The sequence below is a fragment of the Bombina bombina genome, chromosome 5 (assembly GCF_027579735.1).
Source record: "Bombina bombina isolate aBomBom1 chromosome 5, aBomBom1.pri, whole genome shotgun sequence".
In the NCBI taxonomy this organism is placed as follows: domain Eukaryota; kingdom Metazoa; phylum Chordata; class Amphibia; order Anura; family Bombinatoridae; genus Bombina; species Bombina bombina.
This window is the reverse complement of record NC_069503.1, coordinates 1136776355-1136799379: the sequence shown is the minus strand read 5'-3', so window position 1 is coordinate 1136799379 and position 23025 is coordinate 1136776355. Positions and strand designations below refer to the sequence as shown.

At 35.6% G+C, this 23025-nt stretch overlaps 1 protein-coding gene across 1 annotated transcript in view; it reads left to right on the top strand.

The window, feature by feature from the left end:
• Positions 1-23025, top strand: part of LOC128661747 (ranBP-type and C3HC4-type zinc finger-containing protein 1) — a 122754-nt gene that overhangs the window by 83424 nt on the left and 16305 nt on the right. Inside the window, exon 5 of the mRNA XM_053715967.1 lies at positions 3274-3372. Coding sequence (XP_053571942.1) covers positions 3274-3372 — 99 coding nt within the window. The remainder of the gene's footprint in view (positions 1-3273; positions 3373-23025) is intronic.

The window sequence follows — 23025 nt, the reverse complement described above, 5'->3', positions numbered from 1 at the left end:
ACACAGTATACTAGCTGAACGCCTGCATCTTTATTACAGTGTTGTAATGGAATAATACAGGGTTCCTTATTGTATGGCTGACTTGGGTATGTTAGTTGATTGATGTGTGTTACTCATCCTGTAATAAATATGCAGTGCTCCTTAGATTACATATGTATTGTGTTGTTTCATTGCATTACTAGGGCTGTAGATAAAAAATATAAAACACACACAACACAAAGCTACAAACCCTTATACTATTATTACTGTTTAAATTGATATACGCAATAGTTTTTGTTTTTTAGGATTCGCTGCTCTCCGTTCTGTGTCTGTTTCAATAACATGGACATGTCTTCTGTTGTTAAAGGGACATGAAACCCAAATGTTTTCTTTCATTATTCAGATAAAGAATATAATTTAAAAATAACTTTCCAATCGACTTCTATTATTAAATTAACTTTGTTCTCATGTTGTTCTTTGTTGAAGAGATACCTAGGTAAACTGCTGCCATCTAGTGCTCCTGCTAATGTATAACATTGTTATAAAACTGCTGACATCTAGTGCTCTTGCTAATGTATAACATTGTTATAAAACTGCTGCCATCTAGTGCTCTTGCTAATGTATAACATTGTTATAAAACTGCTGCCATCTAGTGCTCCTGCTAATGTATAACATTGTTATAAAACTGCTGCCATCTAGTGCTCTTGCTAATGTATAACATTATTATAAAACTGCTGTCATCTAGTGCTCTTGCAAATGTGTAACATTGTTATAAAACTGCTGCCATCTAGTGCTCTTGCTAATGTATAACATTGTTATAAAACTGCTGCCATCTAGTGCTCCTGCTAATGTATAACATTGTTATAAAACTGTTGCCATCTAGTGCTCTTGCTAATGTATAACATTGTTATAAAACTGCTGTCATCTAGTGCTCTTGCAAATGTATAACATTGTTATAAAACTGCTGCCATCTAGTGCTCTTGCTAATGTATAACATTATTATAAAACTGCTGTCATCTAGTGCTCTTGCAAATGTGTAACATTGTTATAAAACTGCTGCCATCTAGTGCTCTTGCTAATGTATAACATTGTTATAAAACTGCTGCCATCTAGTGCTCCTGCTAACGTATAACATTATTATAAAACTGTTGCCATCTAGTGCTCCTGCTAATATATAACATTGTTATAAAACTGCTGCTATTTAGTGCTCCTGCTAATGTATAACATTATTATAAAACTGCTGCCATCTAGTGCTCTTGCTAATGTATAACATTATTATAAAACTTCTGCCATCTAGTCCTCCTGCTAATGTATAACACTGTTATAAAACTGCTGCCATCTAGTGCTCTTGCTAATGTATAACATTGTTATAAAACTGCTGCCATCTAGTGCTCTTGCTAATGTATAACATTATTATAAAAACTGCTGCCATCTAGTGCTCTTGCTAATGTATAACATTGTTATAAAACTGCTGCCATGTAGTGCTCTTGCTAATGTATAACATTGTTATAAAACTGCTGCCATCTAGTGCTCTTGCTAATGTATAACATTGTTATAAAACTGCTGCCATTTAGTGATCTTGCTAATGTATAACATTATTATAAAACTGCTGCCATCTAGTGCTCTTGCTAATGTATAATATTGTTGCAAAACTGCTGCCATATAGTGCTCTTGCTAATGTATAACATTGTTATAAAACTGCTGACATCTAGTGCTCTTGCTAATGTATAATATTGTTGCAAAACTGCTGCCATCTAGTGCTCTTGCTAATGTATAACATTTTTATAAAACTGCTGACATCTAGTGCTCTTGATAATGTATAACATTGTTATAAAACTGCTGCCATCTAGTGCTCTTGCTAATGTATAACATTGTTATAAAACTGCTGACATCTAGTGCTCTTGATAATGTATAACATTGTTATAAAACTGCTGCCATCTAGTGCTCTTGCTAATGTATAACATTGTTATAAAACTGCTGCCATCTAGTGCTCCTGCTAATGTATAACATTGTTATAAAACTGCTGCCATCTAGTGCTCCTGCTAATGTATAACATTATTATAAAACTGCTGCCATCTAGTGCTCCTGCTAATGTATAACATTGTTATAAAACTGCTGACATCTAGTGCTCTTGCTAATGTATAACATTGTTATAAAGCTGCTGCCATCTAGTGCTCCTGCTAATGTATAACATTGTTATAAAACTGCTGCCATCTAGTGCTCCTGCTAATGTATAACATTATTATAAAACTGCTGCCATCTAGTGCTCCTGCTAATGTATAACATTGTTATAAAACTGCTGCCATCTAGTGCTCCTGCTAATGTATAACATTGTTATAAAACTGCTGCCGTATAGTGCTCCTGCTAATGTATAACATTGTTATAAAACTGCTGCCATCTAGTGCTCTTGCTAATGTATAACATTGTTATAAAACTGCTGCCATTTAGTGCTCTTGCTAATGTATAACATTATTATAAAACTGCTGCCATCTAGTGCTCCTGCTAATGTATAACATTATAAAACTGCTGCCATAAAGTGCTCCTGCTAATGTATAACATTGTTATAAAACTGCTGCCATCTAGTGCTCTTGCTAATGTATAACATGGTTATTAAACTGCTGCCATCTAGTGCTCCTGCTAATGTATAACATGGTTATAAACCTGCTGCCATCTAGTGCTCCTGCTAATGTATAACATTGTTATAAAACTGCTGCCATATAGTGCTCCTGCTAATGTATAACATTATTATAAAACTGCTGCCATCTAGTGCTCTTGCTAATGTATAATATTGTTGCAAAACTGCTGCCATCTAGTGCTCTTGCTCATGTATAACATTTTTGTGAAACTGCTGCCATCTAGTGCTCTTGATAATGTATAACATTGTTATAAAACTGCTGCCATTTAGTGCTCCTGCTAATGTATAACATTGTTATAAAACTGCTGCCATCTAGTGCTCTTGCTAATGTATAATATTGTTGCAAAACTGCTGCCATATAATGCTGCAGACACGTGCACACTCCTGAGCTTACCTTCCTGTTTTTAACAAAGCATAACAATAAAAAAAAGGAAAATTTGATAGTAGAAGTAAATTGGAAAGTTGTTTAAAATTGTATGTTCTATCTGAATTATGAAAAAATCACGGTTTTATTTCGCTTTAACCTATGCTAAAGGGTTAAATACACTGCAAACTTGTACAAGTGCCGCCCTTATAAAAGGATACAGGAGCTTCTTGTGGGGGCGGCACAGGAATAACTGCGTTAACCCCCAGACTTATTTTACTTCTTCTCATCTCAGGCCATACACGATGGAATGAACTGCAAAGAATACCAAGATGACCTGCGCATTCGTGCTCTGAATGATGCAGCGGCCCGGCAGACCAATGACATGCTAAAGGTGAGTGCGCTAGCAGTCTGCTAGCTGCAAGATTACAGACAAAGAGGGGATTTTCTAGCTGTTTCATGGTACAACATACAATGCCTTGCAAAAGTATTCACCCCCTTGGAATTTTTCGTGTTTTGTTGCCTCACAACCTGGAATTAACATGGATTGTTTGAGGATTTGCATCATTTAATTTACAGAACATGCCCACAACTTTGAAGATGTTTTTTTTTTTTTTTATTGTGAAGCAAACAACAAATAGGACAAAAATAACAGAAAAAGTCAATGTGCATAACTATTCACCCCCCTAAAGTCAATACTTTGTAGAGCCACCTTTTGCGGCAATCACACCTCCAAGTCGCTTTGGATAAGTTTCTATGAGCTTGCCACATCTTACCCCTTAGATTTTTGCCCATTCCTCCTTGCAAAACTGCTCCAGCTCCTTCAAGTTGGATGGTTTGCGCTTGTGAACAGCAATCTTTAAGTCTGACCACAGATTTTCTATTGGATTGAGGTCTGGGCTTTGACTAGGCCATTCCAACACATTTACACTCAAGTGTTGCTTTAGCAGTGTGTTTGGGGTCATTGTCCTGCTGGAAGGTGAACCTCCGTCCTAGCCTCAAGTCACGCACAGAGTGGTACAGGTTTTGCTCAAGAATATCCCTGTATTTAGCACCATCCATCTTTCCCTCAACTCTGACCAATTTCCCAGTCCCGGCTGCTGAAATACATTCCCACAGCATGATGCTGCCACCACCATGTTTCACTGTGGGGATGGTGATTTGATGTGTTGGGTTTGCGCCAGACATAGCGTTTTCTTTGATTGCCGAAAAGTTTAATTTTAGTCTCATTAGACCAGAGCACCTTCCTCCATACATTTTGGGAGTCTCCCACCTGCCTTTTCGCAAACTCAAAACGTGCCATTTTGTTTTTTGCTGAAAGTAGTGGCTTTCTTCTGGCCACTCTGCCATAAAGCTCAACTCTATGGAGCGTACGGCTTATTGTCGTCCTATGTACAGATACTCCAGTCTCTGCTGTGGAACTCTGCAGCTCCTCCAGGGTTACACTAGGTCTCTGTGATGCCTCTGTGATTAATGCCTCCTTGCCTGGTCCATGAGTTTTGGTGGGCGGCCGTCTCTTGGCAGGTTTGCTGTTGTGCCATGTTCTTTCCATTTGGTTATGATAGATTTGATGGTGCTCCTGGGGATCATCAAAGATTTGGATATTTTTTTATAACCTAACCCTGACTTTTACTTCTCAACAACATTGTCCCTTACTTGTTTGGAGAGTTCCTTGGTCTTCATGGCAGTGTTTGGTTAGTGGTGCCTCTTGATTAGGTGTTGCAGCCTCTGGGTCCTTTCAAAAAGGTGTGTATATGTAATGACAGATCATGTGACACTTAGGCCTAGATTTAGAGTTCGGCGGTAGCCGTCAAAACCAGCGTTAGAGGCTCCTAACGCTGGTTTTGGCCGCCCGCTGGTATTTGGAGTCAGTGATTAAAGGGTCTAACGCTCACTTTACAGCCGCGACTTTTCTATACCGCAGATCCCCCTACGCCATTTGCGTAGCCTATCTTTTCAATGGGATCTTTCTAACGCTGGTATTTAGAGTCGTTTCTGCAGTGAGCGTTAGAGCTCTAACGACAAGATTCCAGCCGCCTGAAAATAGCAGGAGTTAAGAGCTTTCTGGCTAACGCCGGTTTATAAAGCTCTTAACTACTGTACCCTAAAGTACACTAACACCCATAAACTACCTATGTACCCCTAAACCGAGGTCCCCCCACATCGCCGCAACTCGATTAAAATTTTTAACCCCTAATCTTCCGACCGCCACCTACGTTATACTTATGTACCCCTAATCTGCTGCCCCTAACCCCGCCGACCCCTATATTACATTTATTAACCCCTAATCTGCCCCCCACAACATCGCCGCCAGCTACTTAAAATAATTAACCCCTAATCTTCCGACCGCAAAGCGCCGCCACCTACGTTATCCCTATGTACCCCTAATCTGCTACCCCTAACACCGCCGACCCCTATATTATATTTATTAACCCCTAATCTGCCCCCCTCAACGTCGCCGACACCTGCCTACACTTATTAACCCCTAATCTGCCGAGCGGACCTGAGCGCTACTATAATAAAGTTATTAACCCCTAACCCGCCTCACTAACCCTATCATAAATAGTATTAACCCCTAATCTGCCCTCCCTAACATCGCCGACACCTAACTTCAATTATTAACCCCTAATCTTCCGATCGGAGCTCACCGCTATTCTAATAAATGTATTAACCCCTAAAGCTAAGTCTAACCCTAACACTAACACCCCCCTAACTTAAATATAATTTTAATCTAACGAAATAAATTAACTCTTATTAAATAAATTAATCCTATTTAAAGCTAAATACTTACCTGTAAAATAAATCCTAATATAGCTACAATATAAATTATAATTATATTATAGCTATTTTAGGATTAATATTTATTTTACAGGCAACTTGGTATTTATTTTAACTAGGTACAATAGCTATTAAATAGTTAAGAACTATTTAATAGTTACCTAGTTAAAATAATAACAAAATTACCTGTAAAATAAATCCTAACCTAAGATATAATTAAACCTAACACTACCATATCAATAAAATAATTAAATAAACTACCTACAATTACCTACAATTAACCTAACACTACACTATCAATAAATTAAATAAACACAATTGCTACAAATAAATACAATTAAATAAACTAGCTAAAGTACAAAAAATAAAAAAGAACTAAGTTACAGAAAATAAAAAAATATTTACAAACATAAGAAAAATATTACAACAATTTTAAACTAATTACACCTACTCTAAGCCCCCTAATAAAATAACAAAGACCCCCAAAATAATAAATTCCCTACCCTATTCTAAATTTAAAAAGTTACAAGCTCTTTTACCTTACCAGCCCTGAACAGGGCCCTTTGCGGGGCATGCCCCAAGAAGTTCAGCTCTTTTGCCTGTAAAAGAAAACATACAATACCCCCCCCCAACATTACAACCCACCACCCACATACCCCTAATCTAACCCAAACCCCCCTTAAATAAACCTAACACTAAGCCCCTGATGATCTTCCTACCTTGTCTTCACCATGCCAGGTTCACCGATCCGTCCTGGCTCCAAGATCTTCATCCAACCCAAGCGGGGGCTAGACATCCACTGAAGAAGTCCAGAAGAGGGTCCAAAGTCTTCCTCCTATCCGGCAAGAAGAGGACATCCGGACCGGCAAACATCTTCTCCAAGCGGCATCTTCGATCTTCTTCCATCCGGTGCGGAGCGGGTCCATCTTGAAGCAGGCGACGCGGATCCATCCTCTTCTTCCGATGTCTCCCGACGAATGACGGTTCCTTTAAGGGACGTCATCCAAGATGGCGTCCCTCGAATTCCGATTGGCTGATAGGATTCTATCAGCCAATCGGAATTAAGGTAGGAATTTTCTGATTGGCTGATGGAATCAGCCAATCAGAATCTAGTTCAATCCGATTGGCCGATCCAATCAGCCAATCAGATTGAGCTCGCATTCTATTGGCTGATCGGAACAGCCAATAGAATGCGAGCTCAATCTGATTGGCTGATTGGATCAGCCAATCGGATTGAACTTGATTCTGATTGGCTGATTCCATCAGCCAATCAGAAAATTCCTACCTTAATTCCAATTGGCTGATAGAATCCTATCAGCCAATCGGAATTCGAGGGACGCCATCTTGGATGACGTCCCTTAAAGGAACCGTCATTCGTCGGGAGACATCGGAAGAAGAGGATGGATCCGCGTCGCCTGCTTCAAGATGGACCCGCTCCGCACCGGATGGAAGAAGATCGAAGATGCCGCTTGGAGAAGATGTTTGCCGGTCCGGATGTCCTCTTCTTGCCGGATAGGAGGAAGACTTTGGACCCTCTTCTGGACTTCTTCAGTGGATGTCTAGCCCCCGCTTGGGTTGGATGAAGATCTTGGAGCCAGGACGGATCGGTGAACCTGGCATGGTGAAGACAAGGTAGGAAGATCATCAGGGGCTTAGTGTTAGGTTTATTTAAGGGGGGTTTGGGTTAGATTAGGGGTATGTGGGTGGTGGGTTGTAATGTTGGGGGGGGGGGTATTGTATGTTTTCTTTTACAGGCAAAAGAGCTGAACTTCTTGGGGCATGCCCCGCAAAGGGCCCTGTTCAGGGCTGGTAAGGTAAAAGAGCTTGTAACTTTTTAAATTTAGAATAGGGTAGGGAATTTATTATTTTGGGGGGCTTTGTTATTTTATTAGGGGGCTTAGAGTAGGTGTAATTAGTTTAAAATTGTTGTAATATTTTTCTTATGTTTGTAAATATTTTTTTATTTTCTGTAACTTAGTTCTTTTTTATTTCTTCTGTTATGTGTGATCAGTCCACGGGTCATCATTACTTCTGGGATATAACTCCTCCCCAACAGGAAATGCAAGAGGATTCACCCAGCAGAGCTGCATATAGCTCCTCCCCTCTACGTCAGTCCCAGTCATTCTCTTGCACCCAACGACTAGATAGGATGTGTGAGAGGACTATGGTGATTATACTTAGTTTCTATGACTTCAATCAAAAGTTTGTTATTTTAAAATAGCACCGGAGCGTGTTATTACTTCTCTGGCAGAGTTTGAGGAAGAATCTGACAGAGATTTTTTACTATGATTTTAACCGGAGTCGTTAAGATCATATTGCTGTTCTCGACCATCTGAGGGAGGTAAAGGCTTCAGATCAGGGGACAGCGGGCAGATGAATCTGCATTGAGGTATGTGGCAGTTTTTATTTTCTGAATGGAATTGATGAGAAAAGCCTGCCATACCGTTAAAATGACATGTATGTATACACTTCAGTATTCTGGGGATGGTATTTCACCGGAACTACTGTGTTAAAGGTCACTAATCCTTTTAATAACTATTCTCATGTTAAACGTTTTTGCTGGAATGTAGAATCGTTTACATTGCTGAGGTACTGTGTGAATAAATATTTGGGCATTATTTTCCACTTGGCAGTTTTTTGCTTTAATTGTGACAGTTTCGTTTCTCTTCACTGCTGTGTGGGAGAGGGAGGGGCCGTTTTTGGCGCTCTTTGCTACGCATCAAAAAATTCCAGTCAGCTACTTTTATATTTCCTGCATGATCCGGTTCATCTCTGACAGATCTCAGGGGTCTTCAAACTTCTTTGAAGGGAGGTAAATTCTCTCAGCAGAGCTGTGAGAATTCTTATAGTGACTGTGTATAAAAAACGTTGTTTTGTTTTCTTATGTACAAATTTAATTAGTGTTGTTTTTTACTAATGGGAACAAACCTTTGCTAAAAGTTGTGTTGTTTTAAAGTTTGATGCAATAACTGTTTTTTCAGTTCATTATTTCAACTGTCATTTAATCGTTAGTACCTCTTTGAGGCACAGTGCGTTTTTTTGCTAAAAAAGATTATAACCAAGTTGTAAGTTTTTTTGCTAGTGTGTTAAACATGTCTGACTCAGAGGATGATATCTGTGTCATTTGTTCCAATGCCAAGGTGGAGCCCAATAGAAATTTATGTACTAACTGTATTGATGCTACTTTAAATAAAAGTCAATCTGTACAATGTGAACAAATTTCACCAAACAGCGAGGGGAGAGTTATGCCGACTAACTCGCCTCACGCGACAGTACCTGCATCTCCCGCCCGGGAGGTGCGTGATATTTTGGCGCCTAGTACATCTGGGCGGCCATTACAGATAACATTACAAGATATGGCTACTGTTATGACTGAAGTTTTGTCTAAATTACCTGAACTAAGAGGCAAGCGTGATCACTCTGGGGTGAGAACAGAGTGCGCTGACAATGCTAGGGCCATGTCTGATACTGCGTCACAGCTCGCAGAGCATGAGGACGGAGAGCTTCATTCTGTGGGTGACGGTTCTGATCCAAACAGATTGGACTCAGATATTTCAAATTTTAAATTTAAATTGGAGAACCTCCGTGTACTACTAGGGGAGGTCTTAGCAGCTCTTAACGATTGTAACACTGTTGCAATACCAGAGAAACTGTGTAGGTTGGATAAATACTTTGCGGTACCGGCGAGTACTGACGTTTTTCCTATACCTAAGAGACTAACTGAAATTGTTACTAAGGAGTGGGATAGACCCGGTGTGCCGTTCTCACCCCCTCCAATATTTAGAAAGATGTTTCCAATAGACGCCACCACTCGGGACTTATGGCAAACGGTCCCCAAGGTGGAGGGAGCAGTTTCTACTTTAGCTAAGCGTACCACTATCCCGGTGGAGGATAGCTGTGCTTTCTCAGATCCAATGGATAAAAAATTAGAGGGTTACCTTAAGAAAATGTTTGTTCAACAAGGTTTTATATTACAACCCCTTGCATGTATCACGCCGATTACGGCTGCGGCAGCTTTTTGGATTGAGTCGCTTGAAGAGAACCTTAGTTCCTCTACGCTAGACGACATTACGGACAGGCTTAGAGTCCTTAAACTAGCTAATTCTTTCATTTCGGAGGCCGTAGTACATTTAACCAAACTTACGGCTAAGAACTCAGGATTCGCCATACAGGCACGCAGGGCACTGTGGCTAAAATCCTGGTCAGCTGATGTTACTTCTAAGTCCAAATTACTTAATATACCTTTCAAGGGGCAGTCCTTATTCGGGCCCGGTTTGAAAGAAATTATCGCTGACATTACGGGAGGTAAGGGCCACGCCCTACCTCAAGACAAGGCCAAAGCTAAGGCTAGACAGTCTAATTTTCGTCCCTTTCGGAATTTCAAAACAGGAGCAGCATCAACCTCCACTGCACCAAAACAGGAAGGAGCTGTTGCTCGTTACAGGCAAGGCTGGAAGCCTAACCAGTCCTGGAACAAAAGCAAGCAGGCCAGGAAACCTGCTGCTGCCCCAAAGACAGCATGAACCGAGAGCCCCCGATCCGGGACCGGATCTAGTAGGGGGCAGACTCTCTCTCTTCGCCCAGGCCTGGGCAAGAGATGTTCAGGATCCCTGGGCACTAGAGATCATATCTCAGGGATACCTTCTAGACTTCAAATTATCTCCCCCAAGAGGGAGATTTCATCTGTCAAGGTTGTCAACAAACCAGATAAAGAAAGAAGCGTTTCTACGCTGCGTACAAGATCTGTTAACAATGGGAGTGATCCATCCGGTTCCGTGGTCGGAACAAGGACAAGGGTTCTACTCAAACCTGTTTGTGGTTCCCAAAAAAGAGGGAACTTTCAGGCCAATCTTAGATTTAAAGACTCTAAACAAATTCCTAAGAGTTCCATCGTTCAAAATGGAAACTATTCGGACAATCTTACCCATGATCCAAGAGGGTCAGTACATGACCACAGTGGATTTAAAGGATGCTTACCTTCACATACCGATCCACAAAGATCATCACCGGTATCTAAGGTTTGCCTTCTTAGACAGGCACTACCAGTTTGTAGCTCTTCCATTCGGATTGGCTACGGCTCCAAGAATCTTCACAAAGGTTCTGGGTGCCCTTCTAGCGGTACTAAGACCGCGAGGGATTTCGGTAGCTCCGTACCTAGACGACATTCTAATACAAGCTTCAAGCTTTCAAACTGCCAAGTCTCATACAGAGTTAGTTCTGGCATTTCTAAGGTCGCATGGATGGAGAGTGAACGAAGAGAAGAGTTCTCTCTTTCCTCTCACAAGAGTTCCATTCTTGGGGACTCTTATAGATTCTGTAGAAATGAAGATTTACCTGACAGAAGACAGGTTAACAAAACTTCAAAATGCATGCCGCGTCCTTCATTCCATTCAACACCCGTCAGTAGCTCAATGCATGGAGGTGATCGGCTTAATGGTAGCGGCAATGGACATAGTACCTTTTGCACGCCTACACCTCAGACCGCTGCAATTATGCATGCTAAGTCAGTGGAATGGGGATTACTCAGATTTGTCCCCTATTCTGAATCTGAATCAAGAGACCAGAAATTCTCTTCTATGGTGGCTTCATCGGCCACACCTGTCCAGGGGGATGCCATTCAGCAGGCCAGACTGGACAATTGTAACAACAGACGCCAGCCTACTAGGTTGGGGCGCTGTCTGGAATTCTCTGAAGGCTCAGGGACTATGGAATCAGGAGGAGAGTCTCCTTCCAATAAACATTCTGGAATTGAGAGCAGTTCTCAATGCCCTTCTGGCTTGGCCCCAGTTAATAACTCGGGGGTTCATCAGGTTTCAGTCGGACAACATCACGACTGTAGCTTACATCAACCATCAGGGAGGGACAAGAAGCTCCCTAGCAATGATGGAAGTATCAAAGATAATTCGCTGGGCAGAGTCTCACTCTTGCCACCTGTCAGCAATCCACATCCCGGGAGTGGAGAACTGGGAGGCGGATTTCTTGAGTCGCCAGACTCTTCATCCGGGGGAGTGGGAACTTCATCCGGAGGTCTTTGCCCAAATACTTCGACGTTGGGGCAAACCAGAGATAGATCTCATGGCGTCTCGCCAGAACGCCAAACTTCCTCGCTACGGGTCCAGATCCAGGGATCCGGGAGCAGTTCTGATAGATGCTTTGACAGCACCTTGGAACTTCAGGATGGCTTATGTGTTTCCACCCTTCCCGCTGCTTCCTCGATTGATTGCCAAAATCAAACAGGAGAGAGCATCAGTAATTCTAATAGCACCTGCTTGGCCACGCAGGACTTGGTATGCAGATCTAGTGGACATGTCATCCTGTCCGCCTTGGTCTCTACCTCTAAGACAGGACCTTCTGATACAGGGTCCATTCAAACATCAAAATCTAACTTCTCTGAAGCTGACTGCTTGGAAATTGAACGCTTGATTTTATCAAAACGTGGTTTTTCTGAGTCGGTTATTGATACCCTGATTCAGGCTAGGAAGCCTGTTACCAGAAGGATTTACCATAAAATATGGCGGAAATACCTATACTGGTGCGAATCCAAAGGTTACTCCTGGAGTAAGGTTAGGATCGCTAGGATATTGTCTTTTCTACAAGAAGGTTTAGAAAAGGGTTTATCAGCTAGTTCATTAAAGGGACAGATTTCAGCTCTATCCATCTTGTTACACAGACGTCTGTCAGAAAATCCAGACGTCCAGTCCTTTTGTCAGGCTTTAGCTAGGATCAAGCCTGTGTTTAAAGCTGTTGCTCCACCATGGAGTTTAAACTTAGTTCTTAACGTTTTACAGGGTGTTCCGTTTGAACCCCTTCATTCCATTGATATAAAAATGTTATCTTGGAAAGTTCTGTTTTTAATGGCTATTTCTTCGGCTCGAAGAGTCTCTGAGTTATCAGCCTTACATTGTGATTCCCCTTATCTGATTTTTCACTCAGACAAGGTAGTTCTGCGTACTAAACCTGGGTTCTTACCTAAGGTAGTCACTAACAGGAACATCAATCAAGAGATTGTTGTCCCATCCTTGTGCCCAAATCCTTCTTCAAAGAAGGAACGTCTTTTACACAATCTGGATGTAGTTCGTGCCCTCAAGTTCTACTTGCAGGCAACTAAAGATTTTCGCCAAACTTCTTCCTTGTTTGTCGTTTACTCTGGACAGAGGAGAGGTCAAAAAGCTTCTGCTACCTCTCTCTCTTTTTGGCTTCGTAGCATAATACGTTTAGCCTATGAGACTGCTGGACAGCAGCCTCCTGAAAGAATTACAGCTCACTCCACTAGAGCTGTGGCTTCCACTTGGGCCTTTAAGAATGAGGCCTCTGTTGAACAGATTTGCAAGGCTGCAACTTGGTCTTCGCTTCATACTTTTTCCAAATTTTACAAATTTGACACTTTTGCTTCTTCGGAGGCTATTTTTGGGAGAAAGGTTCTTCAGGCAGTGGTTCCTTCTGTATAATGAGCCTGCCTATCCCTCCCGTCATCCGTGTACTTTTGCTTTGGTATTGGTATCCCAGAAGTAATGATGACCCGTGGACTGATCACACATAACAGAAGAAAACATAATTTATGCTTACCTGATAAATTCCTTTCTTCTGTTGTGTGATCAGTCCACGGCCCGCCCTGTTTTAAGGCAGGTAAATATTTTTTAAATTATACTCCAGTCACCACTTCACCCTTGGTTACTCCTTTCTCGTTGATTCTTGGTCGAATGACTGGGACTGACGTAGAGGGGAGGAGCTATATGCAGCTCTGCTGGGTGAATCCTCTTGCATTTCCTGTTGGGGAGGAGTTATATCCCAGAAGTAATGATGACCCGTGGACTGATCACACAACAGAAGAAAGGAATTTATCAGGTAAGCATAAATTATGTTTTTTTGTACTTTAGCTAGTTTATTTAATTGTATTTATTTGTAGCAATTGTGTTTAATTTATTTATTGATAGTGTAGTGTTAGGTTAATTGTAGGTAATTGTAGGCAGTTTATTTAATTATTTTATTGATAGGGTAGTGTTAGGTTTAATTATATCTTAGGTTAGGATTTATTTTACAGGTAATTTTGTTATTATTTTAACTAGGTAGCTATTAAATAGTTCTTAACTATTTAATAGCTATTGTACCTGGTTAAAATAAATACCAAGTTGCCTGTAAAATAAATATTAATCCTAAAATAGCTATAATATAATTATAATTTATATTGTAGCTATATTAGGGTTTATTTTACAGGTAAGTATTTAGCTTTAAATAGGAATCATTTATTTAATAAGAGTTAATTTATTTCGTTATATGTAAATTATATTTAAGTTAGGGGGGTGTTAGTGTTAGGGTTAGACTTAGCTTTAGGGGTTAATACATTTATTAGAATAGCGGTGAGCTCCGATCGGAAGATTAGGGGTTAATAATTGAAGTTAGGTGTCGGCGATGTTAGGGAGGGCAGATTAGGGGTTAATACTATTTATGATAGGGTTAGTGAGACGGATTAGGGGTTAATAACTTTATTATAGTAGCGCTCAGGTCCGCTCGGCAGATTAGGGGTTAATAAGTGTAGGCAGGTGTCGGCGACGTTGAAGGGGGCAGATTAGGGGTTAATAAATATAACATAGGGGTCGGCGATGTTAGGGCAGCAGATTAGGGGTACATAGGGATAACGTAGGTTGCGGCGGTTTACGGAGCGGAAGATTAGGGGTTAAAACTAATGCAGGGGTCAGCGATAGCGGGGGCGGAAGATTAGGGGTTAATAAGTGTAAGGTTAGGGGTGTTTAGACTTGGGGTTCATGTTAGGGTGTTAGGTGCAGACGTAGGAAGTGTTTCCCCATAGGAAACAATGGGGCTGCGTTAGGAGCTGAACGCTGCTTTTTTGCAGGTGTTAGGTTTTTTTTCAGCTGAAACAGCCCCATTGTTTCCTATGGGAGAATCGTGCACGAGCACGTTTTTGAGGCTGGCCGCGTCCGTAAGCAACTCTGGTATCGAGAGTTGCATTTGCGGTAAAAATGCCCTACGCTCCTTTTTTGGAGCCTAACGCAGCATTTGTTTTAACTCTCGATACCAGAGTTAAATTTATGGTGCGGCCAGAAAAAAGCCCGCGGAGCGTTAACAGCCCTTTTACCGCCGAACTCTAAATCTAGGCCTTAGATTGCACACAGGTGGACATCATTTCACTAATTATGTGACTTCTGAAGGTAATTGGTTGCACCGGAGCTTTTTATGGGCTTCATAACAAAGGGGGTGAATACATACGCACATGCCAATTTTCTGTTTTCTATTTCTAAAAAATAGTTTTATGTATATATTTTTCTCATTTCACTTCACCAACTTAGACTATTGTGTTCTGATCCATCACATAAAATTCAGATTAATAAAACATTGAACTTAAAGGGACAGTCAACACCAGAATTTTTGTTGTTTAAAAAGAAAGATAATCCCTTTATTACCCGTTCCCCAGTTTTGCACAACAAACACAGTTATATTATATACCTTTTACCTCTGTAATTAACTTGTATCTAAGCTTCTGCTGACTGCCCCCTTATTTCAGTTCTTTTGACAGACATGCAGTTTAGCCAATCAGTGCTCAGTCCTAGGTCACTTTACGTGCATGAGCTCAATGTTATCTATATGAAACATGTGAACTAATACCCTCTAGTGGTCAAAATGTATTCAGATTAGAGGCAGTCTTCAAGGTCTAAGAAATTAGCATATGAGCCTCCTAGTTTTAGCTTTCAACTAAGAATACCAAGAGAACAAAGCAAAATTGGTGATAAAAGTAAATTGGGAAGTTGTTTAAAATTGCATGCCCTATTTAAATCATGAAAGTTTTTTTTTACTTGACTGTCCCTTTAAGGCTGTAATGTAACAAAATAGGTAAAAAGTCAAGGGGGGTGAATACTTTTGCAAGGCATATAGATAGCTCACAAAACGAATGTGATAAAAGACTAAATAATGAAGCAAACAAGGGAGACCTACAGGTGTATCAGCAACAATCAATTACACATTAAAGGGATAGGAAACCCCAAATGTTTCTCTCATGATTTAGATAGATCATGTGATTTTAAATAACTTTCTACTTTACTTCTATTATCTTTTTTTCTTTGTTCTCTTTTGTTGATAAAGTTTAAGAGTCCCCACATTTCTGTAGCACGATATGGCAGCAGTTTTGCAAAAATGTTATCCATTTGCAAGAGCACTAAATGACAGCGCTATTTCCTGCTACGTAGGGCTCCAGGTACCTACTTAGGTATCTCTTCAACACAGAATACCATGGCAACAGAGCAAATTTAATAACAGAAGCAAATTGGATTTTTTTTTAAATGGTTTGCTCTGTCTTAATCACAATATAAACATTTTTTGGTTACATATCCCTTTAACATTTAGTGGCCATAGCTGTTACATAAGCATCTTTACAGATATGAGTACAGGTAGCCCTCAGTTTACGCCGGGGTTCTATTCCTGAAGAGACAGTTGTAAAAAAATATATGTATAATGAACCCAGTTATACAATGTAAGTCAATAGGAAGTGAATGAGTTAGGTTCCAGGTCCCTGTCATTAGCAATGTAATATTATATTATATGTGTTATATAATATTATATTATAAACTAATTTATAATATGGGTTATTATGTAATATTATATTGTAACTTAATATATATTATATGTGTTATTATGTAATATTATATTATAAATTAATATATATTATGTGTTTTGTAATATTATATTGTAACTTAATATATATTATGTGTTATTATGTAATATTATATTATATGTGTTATTATGTAATATTATATTATATGTGTTATATAATATTATATAATAAACTAATTTATAATATGTGTTATTATGTAATAGTTTATTGTAACTTAATATATATTATATGTGTTATTATGTAATATTATATTATAAATTAATATATATTATGTGTTATGTAATATTATATTATAAATTAATATATATTATGTGTTATGTAATATTATATTATAAATTAATATATATTATGTGTTATTATGTAATATTATATTATAAATTAATATATATTATGTGTTATTATGTAATATTATATTGTAACTTAATATATATTATATGTGTTATTATGTAATATTATATTATAAATTAATATATATTATGTGTTATGTAATATTATATTGTAACTTAATATACATTATATGTGTTATTATGTAATATTATATTATAAATTAATATATATTACGTGTTATTATGTAATATTATATTATAAATTAATATATATTATGTGTTATGTAATATTATATTGTAACTTAATATATATTATATGTATTATTATGTAATATTATATTGTAACTTAATATATATTATATGTGTTATTATGTAATATTATATTATAAATTAATATATATTATGTGTTATGTGATATTATATTGTAACTTAATATATATGTGTTATTATGTAATATTATATTATAAATTAATATATATTGTGTTATGTAATATTATATTGTAACTTAATATATATTATATGTGTTATGTAATATTATTTTATAAATTAATATATATTATGTGTTATTATGTAATAGTATATTGTTTAACTTAATATATATTATATGTGTTATGTAATATTATATTATAAGTTAATATATATTATGTGTTATTATGTAATTTTATATTATGCTGTATTTAAAGTGAATGTAAACTTAACCCTACTGGCTTACGGCATTGGATAGACTTTAAAAAATAATTATATTTCTATAAAATGACTGCTCACTGGCTGATAAACAGAACTTGCTACCTTATTGATGGATAGTGACGTAGCTCACAAGCATAACAAATATTTTTATATTTCTGTTTTTACACTTACAGCATTAATTTCAGGGCTTTAAAGTGAATGCAAAATTAACCCTACTGGCTCACAGCATTGAATAGACTTTTAAAAAATATATATTGTAACTTAATATATATTATGTGTTATTATGTAATATTATATTATAAATTAATATATATTATGTTTTATTACGTAATATTATATTGTAACTTAATATATATTATATGTGTTATTATGTAATATTATATTATAAATTAATATATATTGTGTTATGTAATATTATATTGTAACTTAATACATATTATATGTGTTATTATGTAATATTATATTATAAATTAATATATATTATGTGTTATTATGTAATATTATATTATAAATTATATATTATGTGTTATTATGTAATATTATATTGTAACTTAATATATATTATATGTGTTATGTAATATTATATTATAAATTAATATATATTATGTGTTATGTAATATTATATTGTAACTTAATATATATTATATGTGTTATTATGTAATATTATATTATAAATTAATATATATATTATGTGTTATGTAATATTATATTGTAACTTAATATATATGTGTTATTATGTAATATTATATTATAAATTAATATATATTGTGTTATGTAATATTATATTGTAACTTAATATATATTATATGTGTTATGTAATATTATTTTATAAATTAATATATATTATGTGTTATGTAATAGTATATTGTTTAACTTAATATATATTATATGTGTTATGTAATATTATATTATAAGTTAATATATATTATGTGTTATTATGTAATTTTATATTATGCTGTATTTAAAGTGAATGTAAACTTAACCCTACTGGCTTACGGCATTGGATAGACTTTAAAAAACAATTATATTTCTATAAAATGACTGCTCACTGGCTGATAAACAGAACTTGCTACCTTATTGATGGATAGTGACGTAGCTCACAAGCATAACAAATATTTTTATATTTCTGTTTTTACACTTACAGCATTAATTTCAGGGCTTTAAAGTGAATGCAAAATTAACCCTACTGGCTCACAGCATTGAATAGACTTTTAAAAAATATATATTGTAACTTAATATATATTATGTGTTATTATGTAATATTATATTATAAATTAATATATATTATGTTTTATTACGTAATATTATATTGTAACTTAATATATATTATATGTGTTATTATGTAATATTATATTATAAATTAATATATATTGTGTTATGTAATATTATATTGTAACTTAATACATATTATATGTGTTATTATGTAATATTATATTATAAATTAATATATATTATGTGTTATTATGTAATATTATATTATAAATTATATATTATGTGTTATTATGTAATATTATATTGTAACTTAATATATATTATATGTGTTATGTAATATTATATTATAAATTAATATATATTATGTGTTATGTAATATTATATTGTAACTTAATATATATTATATGTGTTATTATGTAATATTATATTATAAATTAATATATATTATGTGTTATGTAATATTATATTGTAACTTAATATATATGTGTTATTATGTAATATTATATTATAAATTAATATATATTGTGTTATGTAATATTATATTGTAACTTAATATATATTATATGTGTTATGTAATATTATTTTATAAATTAATATATATTATGTGTTATGTAATAGTATATTGTTTAACTTAATATATATTATATGTGTTATGTAATATTATATTATAAGTTAATATATATTATGTGTTATTATGTAATTTTATATTATGCTGTATTTAAAGTGAATGTAAACTTAACCCTACTGGCTTACGGCATTGGATAGACTTTAAAAAACAATTATATTTCTATAAATTGATTGCTCACTGGCTGATAAACAGAACTTGCTACCTTATTGATGGATAGTGACGTAGCTCACAAGCATAACAAATATTTTTATATTTCTGTTTTTACACTTACAGCATTAATTTCAGGGCTTTAAAGTGAATGTAAAATTAACCCTACTGGCTCACAGCATTGAATAGACTTTTAAAAAATATATATTATGTGTTATTATGTAATATTATATTATAAATTAATATATATTATGTGTTATTATGTAATATTATATTGTAACTTAATATATATTATATGTGTTATTATGTAATATTATATTATAAATTAATATATATTATGTGTTATGTAATATTATATTGTAACTTAATATACATTATATGTGTTATTATGTAATATTATATTATAAATTAATATATATTACGTGTTATTATGTAATATTATATTATAAATTAATATACATTATGTGTTATTATGTAATATTATATTGTAACTTAATATATATTATATGTGTTATTATGTAATATTATATTATAAATTAATATATATTGTGTTATGTAATATTATATTGTAACTTAATATATATTATATGTGTTATTATGTAATATTATATTATAAATTAATATATATTATGTGTTATGTAATATCATATTATAAATTATATATTATGTGTTATTATGTAATATATTGTTTCTTAATATATATTATATGTGTTATTATGTAATATATTATAAATTAATATATATTATGTGTTATGTAATATTATATTGTAACTTAATATATATTATATGTGTTATTATGTAATATTATATTATAAATTAATATATATTGTGTTATGTAATATTATATTGTAACTTAATATATATATATATGTGTTATTATGTAATATTATATTATAAATTAATATATATTGTGTTATGTAATATTATATTGTAACTTAATATATATTATATGTGTTATGTAATATTATTTTATAAATTAATATATATTATGTGTTATTATGTAATAGTATATTGTTTAACTTAATATATATTATATGTGTTATGTAATATTATATTATAAGTTAATATATATTATGTGTTATTATGTAATTTTATATTATGCTGTATTTAAAGTGAATGTAAACTTAACCCTACTGGCTTACGGCATTGGATAGACTTTAAAAAATAATTATATTTCTATAAAATGACTGCTCACTGGCTGATAAACAGAACTTGCTACCTTATTGATGGATAGTGACGTAGCTCACAAGCATAACAAATATTTTTATATTTCTGTTTTTACACTTACAGTATTAATTTCAGGGCTTTAAAGTGAATGTAAAATTAACCCTACTGGCTCACAGCATTGAATAGACTTTTAAAAATTATTCAGAGTTTAATTCATCAAATTTTTTATAGTTATTTATTTTCTCTCACTTTTACCTTTATGCCAAAACCAATGATGAATGGAATGAAAAAGAGGCGCCAATAGGGTGATAACTTATATACAAAGGTCAATAGCAGCAAGTGACGATGATTATACTCACAAACGAAGCGGCACTGATTTGCGCCAGACACAGCAGACCGGGACCTGTTCGTCGCCCGGCAGACCAGCACTCGATAGAAACTCCAGACGGTCACGTGGGACACTTCAGCCAATTAGGTCGCTCCACCAATCCACAGACGATCTGGGTACACACCTTCCTCCCTTAGGAGCACAGTGGAATGCCCGTATTCAGTGAATACTTGGTGAGACACACAGGGCGGGTGGTATAAACATCCAATAACCACTGAACCCAAGAGCTAGAATTCGAAATCACAGGAGTGGACTCCAAAGGGGTATATATAAAAGGTTTTAATTAAAATGGCGCAAATCAGTGCCGCTTCGTTTGTGAGTATAATCATCGTCGCTTGCTGCTATTGACCTTTGCATATATACGTTATCACCCTATTGGCGCCTCTTTTTCATTCCATTCAGGATTGGTTTTGGCAGTTGTCGTTTTACCCGAGAGAGCAGCCTTTTGATCTTCGCCCATCGTTTGTTTTTCATCTGTTTGGCGCCTAGTGCACCTCTGGAGTTTGAGCAAACATTCTCCCTTTTCTATCTTTTACCTTTTTACAGCTCAATCTATAAGCGCCGCTCTTCCGCCCACCATACTGTGTAATTGATTGACAGATGACAAATCTTCAAACAACTAATCCTTGTTTCCCTCTGGGGTGTTCAGCCCCTTTGCACAAACGTCACGGCCCGGGAGGAGGAAACAAGGATTAGTTGTTTGAAGATTTGTCACCTGTCAATCAATTATACAATATGGCGGGCGGAGGAGCGGCGCTTATCGTTAGAGCTGTAAAAAGGTAAAAGTTGGAGAAAATAAATTAATATAAAAAAAATTATGAATTCAACTCTGCCTAATTTTTAAAAGTCTATCCAATGCTGTGTGCCAGTAGGGTTAATTTTACATTCACTTTAAAGCCCTGAAATTAATGCTGTAAGTGTAAAAACAGAACATGTGCTGTACACGGTGCTGTAAACGGTATTACATTTGCTGTACACGGTATCACATGGGGTGTACACTGTATCACGTGCTGTACAAGGTATTAAATGCTCTGAATACAGTATTAAATGCTCTGTACATGGTATTACATGTGCTGTACACGGTATTATATGTGCTGTACACAGTATTACATGTGCTGTACACGGTATTACATGTGCTGTACACAGTATTACATGTGCTGTACACGGTATTACATGTGCTGTACACGGTATTATATGTGCTGTACACGGTATTACATGTGCTGTACACGGTATTAGACGTGCTGTACACGGTATTACATGTGGTGTACACGGTATTAGACGTGCTGTACACTGTATTAGACGTGCTGTACACGGTATTACATGTGGTGTACACGGTATTAGACGTGCTGTACACAGTATTACATGTGCTGTACACGGTATTACATGTGCGGTACACGGTATTAGACGTGCTGTACACGGTATTACATGTGGTGTACACGGTATTAGACGTGCTGTACACAGTATTACATGTGCTGTACACGGTATTACACGTGCTGTACACTGGACATTGCTGTACTATAAATGCAGGTGGCAAAAAATCTTCTGTTTTCAGCTAAGAAATCTGCAGAACAACTTCTTCAATAGTGGTCACATGATCGCTGGGAACAAGCGTTATTGTGAAATGGCACAAATTGAGGGCTACCTGTATATTGCAAAATGGTTTTAATGTTATTTAAAATGTGTTAACTGCATTTCAGATATTACATTGATGAGCTTTAATAACTTGTAGTAAAAGCAAAAACCACCATAAAAGTCTAAAAGATTAAAAAAATATTTCTGACTTTAGGCTGCTACAGATAGCCGTCACACAACATTTAAAGGGACATTCAAGTCAAAATTAAACTTTTATTATTCAGATATAACAAACAATTTTAATCAACTTTCCAATTAACTTCTCCTTTTCAATACATTTCATTTTGTACAGCTGGTATAACAAGTATTTGGGGACATATTAAGGGACAAAAAAAGTTTACATTGCAGTGTCCCTTTAATCAGAAAAAAGATAATCTGAGAGAGAAGAAAAACAATTTTCAGACTTTCCTGTATTATATGTAGTGATAGCTGGGTTGGTTTTAATTATTTAATACCAA